Here is a 6,000-nt window from a genome sequence, read left to right as displayed (position 1 = left end):
TTTAATGCTTATTTTTAACATGCGTTAAGTTTTTTTAACATGCGTTAAGTTTTTTTTTTTTAAAAAAAAAAAGCTATACACCTCAGATACTAATTTTGGATTATACACAATACACATCAAGTAAGTTTCAAGTGCATCATGCAGTTCATAACATTCTCAGTGGGCGGCTTCACCTTAAACTGGGCAGGTTTTGCTCCCTGAAAAAACAGTCTGTTCCTATTTTATTCAGTTAAGTTTTAACAGAGAATAAAAACAGTACATATATATGTTTTATATATGTACGTATAAATTATATACAATATTTTAACTGCTAATATGTGCTTCAACATGTAATATGAGCTGAAGTGCAGAGGCCTAAACTTCACTGCCTGTTTTTGTTTGTTGTTGTTTCTTTGTTTGCTGTTTGTTTTTCTTTTAAGCAAATTACAGAAATTATCTTAGGATGATTTGCAAGGTGACTTAATGGATGATGTGATACTTTAGTCTAACTCCAGTTTCTATGCTTGTATTCCACATTTTCACTACAGAGATGTACAGTTAATCTTTGCTTTCTGCTTAATGATTAGAAAATGGTATCATACCTTCAACGTGTTCTGTGCCAGTAAGACAAAAATACTATATTCACATTTGAAACACAAAATTAGATTCTGTTCATGGGGAATTAACTTTAGTTTCTTGTAACACGATCTATATAGTCCTTACCTTCCCATTATGCCACACACTTTCATTTCCCTCTGGATCAACATCATCTGTTTCCAGGGTGAGATATACCAGTCTTCGTTTGAGCCCCTCTTCTTTAATCTGCTTCAGTGTTTGCTTTCCTATAAAGTCTGCTGACTGAAAAAAATAGCAGATAATAATGATACTTAGATTATTCAGGTTATGCAAAAAGGTTAGAGAGAAAAATATATTGGTTTCTGTTCATTTGTTTTCCTAGTATTTAATTATTCTGTATGAAATGCAGGTTAAATCAAAGTTTTGATGGATATTGTATCTTGTATCTCGATACTTTCTACTGATATATTGTATCTTGGTAATTTTATTCAGTATGTTAGTTTTTCTAGAGCTTAGTCTTTTTAGTATTCATAATTTAAAATGTAGTAGGAACACATATGTAGCAAGATGTGTGGCCAGTTAAAGTTGTGAGCCAGAAAACTCAGAAAAAGAAATTGGATTCCAATACCAACACCCTATAGCCTTGGCTTCTCTCTGAGGACTCTCATCCTTTTCAATGCTATGAGCAACCACAGCAGTAACTTGGTACTAGTTTGCTTTGGTGTCTCAGTGTCAGGGTGCAGAGCTGGCAGCTTTCTCCATGTTCTTGTTTTAAGCTATTTTTTTTTCCCCCATAGGCACCATTTTATGGGATAATGAAGAACATTAGGTAAAGAATAATACTGTCATTTGGAGTTCCTTTTCCATCTTGCCTAACAAGATACATTTATAGCAGCAGACTGCATAAATGTGTGACAAGTACTGGGGTTGCCATCTGTAAAGCTCGGAATCCTGAAGGATATATATGACAGTATTCATGGTATGCGATGATGTTGAGCTGGCTGATCTAGCCTGATTCCACAGCTGGGATCACAGATATGAGCTTGTTTTGCCTACCAGTAGCTGTGAAACTGACTTGCCTCACACTGCTGTCTCCTAGGTCTTAGCTGTAACTCAGCTTCCTTACTTGGTTGGCTGGGAGCAAATTGGAAAAACAAGCTGTAGAAAGAAGGGTTGTTAGAAAATTGGTGGTCCTGGACAGAATGCTTCAAGAGCAAAAGAAAGCCCCTTTCAATAATGCTGACAGTTCAGACAGAGGATGAAATGGTAATTAGACTGGATCTGTGCAGGAAATATGAGGAATAGTGTGCTACAAATTCTGCCTTAATTTTTTTTTTTCATTATTTTTTAATTTAAAGGCATAGATCAGACAGAACAAAAGACTTGCATTCAACTGATTTGCCAGATCCACATCATCCTGGCCTGTGGGCAAGAAAAATAATAGCAGTTACAAGGTCATCTAGTTTTACATTCTTTGCTGAGAAGATGAGTAACAGTGAAAGCTATTTTAAGGCACACGGTCCTAGGTCAATGTGACAGTTCTTGTAGATCTGAAGCAGGATTTCTAGTCATCTGATGAGTGCTTAAGAGAAGGAAGGGAAATATGGTTGAAGATAAAATGCTATTTCTGGTAATGTTCTTTAACTTCTGTAGAGAATTATACCACTTAGATCCATCCTAGCAGTATATTTGAAATACATTTGTAGTTAGTGCTCTGCTTATGGAGAGAATTTCAAAATAAATAGTTCTAAAGTGTTGTACTCTGGGAGTTTGTCATTGTTACTCCTTGTGCGTCAGCACTGAATCATTATTTTGCAGTAATAACAGAACTACAGGTACAACGTATTGTACTTGGAATACAGTATTACACAGTTAGAACGTGTTCTTATTACTGTACATCTTTTCAGGTTCACATGTGTCTGTGTATAGGCTCTGAAGAAACTGTTAATGCACTGATGAACTTTGAAAGATTGGACTATGCAAGCAATTGTACAAAACAGCTGATGTCACGAACCAGCTAAGGACAAGTTAGACTGAAAATCATTGTGGATCAACTGAAGATAAAGGCTGATGCCCCATTTTGGGGAAAGGCAGCATGGAATACAGCCCAGATCAGAAAAAGACAGGACTGTGAGGATTGACTTGTGAACTCTCAAGATGCATTGGAAAAATATAAAGCAAGGATCTCAAATCAGACAGTAAGTAGCTACTGGGTATTTCCTTGTCACTTTTCATAGAATTGCTTTTGTGTTACACAGGCATATTTATGACAGAAATAACCTACAAGTAGAAACACAAATGAGATGGTATACCACAGCATGACACACAGACTAAAATGCTTTGCATGAGACAGAGAGATACAAATCAAAGCAAATATACTACAGGTGAAGTTAGCGCTGAATCAACCCCTTCCTGAACACGTCAATGGTGGTATTTAGTCTCAAGGAATCTAGCTGTGGAACTAAACACAAGTATTCAAATAAAATGGCATGTGACCTAGGGCCTCCACCTGCTGAACCAGGAGAGGATAGGTCTCCCTTCAGTCTCACATCTTATTTACCAATCCAGTGTGGATATTACTGCTGGCACATTAAGGCATCTAAAATGGCAGTAGGAATGTCTTTAAATCCCCATCCTTAGGTCTCCTAGTAATGAGACTGGTATCATACAGGACTCTCAGAACTAGCTTCTGACAGTTATCTTTTACAAGATTAATTAATTAAAAGAATTAAATTATTCTAATTTATGCCCTTTTCCTCTATTGAGTCACCCTCCAGTTTTCCAAAAACAAAAAGAATGCTAACTAACGCACAACTTTGGGAAGGCAGTGTCACATAGCATTGACATGGTTCTGTACTGACAGCATGGCTTCTTTTTTGTGGAGTATTCAGGTACATGTAAATGCATGGACATAGACAGAGATGAAAGCCCTTTAAAACATGTAACATTTTTTTTTTTTTTTTTTTTTTTTAATTCAAAGCTTCTGGTTAATTTTTACCTCTGTAATTTCCCATTTACAAATGGAAAAATATTTTCTATAAAGGTTAATGCAGCAAGCATAACCAGAGCCTTGAGTATGACCTGGTAGAATATGAGTGCTGCTTTAATGGGTCATTTGAGATTAACTGTATAGATGACAGTTAACTCTTGTTAATCTGTTTGGAACCTTGAGGATGACATCAATCAATTAATAAATAAATAAATTTGACTTTCATTCATTAATTACCTTTCAGATATGGAAACAATTATGGAAAATTCTAAGCACCTTGCCGGTTTTAGAATCTCCATATTTCTGGAATATTCTTTGCCTATTCGTTACAGACACAAAATGAATTTCTTGCCCAGTTAATTTCTTCTGGGCCAGGCTTTTGACCCAGACCACTGTGTAGTCCTTATGTTACCTGGAGATGGATCTGGGGGCTTCCATACAATGGGCTTGTTCTGTGTGGATTCATATTCCTTTAAATTTAAAATTTTTCTTGTCTTTTTAGAATTCAGGCCTGCAAAAATAACCCTGAGGTAACCTAGAATTCAGACTCTGCAAAATACATACACACCCAAGTCTGTTTCTATTTCTTTTAGGTTGTCACACTAAACATAATGCAAGACGAAATCCCATTCAAAACAGCATAGATCTCTAATAGAAATATTCTGAAAAAGAAAACGGAAAAAATAAAAAGGAATAAAGAAGAAAACAACAGAAATAAAGAACAGAAACAAAGGGAAACACCAAACAATTCCAATGTCAAGTGTCAAATATAAATGAGCTCCTATTGTTCCTATATAATCACTTGACATGGAGAAACAATACAAAACTTTTACTACTTAGAATAACGAGAGTCTCATTAGGCTAAGCCTAAAACACAGAAGAATTTTCATTATCTTGGCATGAGTTCCTAAAGCATTAAGATGTAGCAGATGTAATGTTTTCACAGTAAGTAAAAACACTTCTTAGAAGCAAGAAAAGACAACATTTATGGCTTAGCTATGCATTTGAATGCATTTTGACAGACAGAAGCAAAAAAGAAGGGTTGTCCTTTTTACTTTATGCACTGGTATTAAGAGAAAATTGTGTCACAAAGACAAATCAGTTAAGATCTTCAAATAGCATATAGCTTCAGGAAGCCCATAGATTATCTCATCTATTACCATATCAAAGAGATATTTTCACCTTACCCTTCTCCTCATCAGGCTTTCATCTTGTAGCAGTTAACATGTCTTTACTAGCACAAGATACAAACATTTTTTTATTTTTTATTTTTAAAAAAAGACATTAGGAGACATTAAAAAAAAAAAAAGGCGTTAGGAGACATTAACCAATTAGGTGATTTGAGGCACAGTGTTATATCCTGAAAAGTTTAATTTAATTCAAATGTATTTTAAATGTGCTTGATTTGCAAGGCATACAGATACTATTTCTAATTCTTCATTAAAATCCCTTGTTGCTTATGGGATGCAAAAAATTACCTATAAAACTTTCAATTTTATTTTTTAAATTGTGCAGCTTAGTAGAATTAGGTATGGCTTTCTAGGAAGACAAATGTCATATCCCTTCAGCATTAATTGGAAGGAAAGATATGCAAATCTCTTTTAATAACAAAGTATTGTAATTTATTTGGTATCCTGCTTATGAATGTGGGCTTGCAGCCAAATTATGTACACAAAGCCACCCAACTGAGTTAGGCAGCACCAACAGCTGCTGCAATCTGCTATAACCATTGCATTATAACACACTGGAGACAGCATTAATGCAATATTTTGAAATTAATTATTTTTACTTGGATGCTCTTGAATTATTTCAGGGTATCACTCCAAATGATATCACAGGGTGACAACTGAGGATCATTTTACTCCACAGGTAGCAAATATTTGATAATTTTGTTTTCCTGCAGCAAACCAAAACTGCAGTTTACACTACACAAAACAGTTTTCAAAGGGATTTCTGGACAGTCGGTATGTATGGCACCTGCATCACTGCATCTTTCATTCAATCCGTCCAAGTCCTTCTTGTATGCAAATTACCAGCTCTAAGAAATTGATACGAAATAAACTGCTGATGAAAGGTTGAATTATTTTGGCTCACAATTCCTAGTTCAGTGGGTGTCTATTGTGTTATGTGATCCAATGAACACAGTGGGAGTGACCTAGAGGTTTTGATTTCATACCACTGCTTAACAGTTCTACAAGCTACGTGATCTAAGTGTAGAGTCAGAAAGTAGTACCAGATCATAACAACAGTATTTTACATTCATGATGATATGACTACGTATGCTTCGATGCTGCAGAGAATCAGAGCCAACATGTACATCTTACTTTCTGTCAGTGCAACTCTTTTGTTGTTCTTTCTCAAAACTGCACTTGTAAAATGATGAAAATAACTTTTTTTTTTTTTTCAACAAAAATATTCCCTGTTCTGTGCTTTACTAAAGCAGAACACACCACTTT

General features: G+C 35.2%; 1 protein-coding gene across 1 annotated transcript in view; it reads right to left on the bottom strand.

Annotated features, from left to right (window-relative positions):
* DMGDH (dimethylglycine dehydrogenase) overlaps positions 1 to 6,000 on the bottom strand; it is a 45,795-nt gene that overhangs the window by 1,220 nt on the left and 38,575 nt on the right. Inside the window, exon 15 of the mRNA XM_035309206.1 lies at positions 703 to 837. Within this exon, the coding sequence (XP_035165097.1) occupies positions 703 to 837 (135 nt within the window). The remainder of the gene's footprint in view (positions 1 to 702; positions 838 to 6,000) is intronic.

Source organism: Oxyura jamaicensis, chromosome Z (assembly GCF_011077185.1).
Source record: "Oxyura jamaicensis isolate SHBP4307 breed ruddy duck chromosome Z, BPBGC_Ojam_1.0, whole genome shotgun sequence".
Classification (NCBI taxonomy): domain Eukaryota; kingdom Metazoa; phylum Chordata; class Aves; order Anseriformes; family Anatidae; genus Oxyura; species Oxyura jamaicensis.
This window is presented reverse-complemented; position numbering and strand designations above follow the sequence as displayed.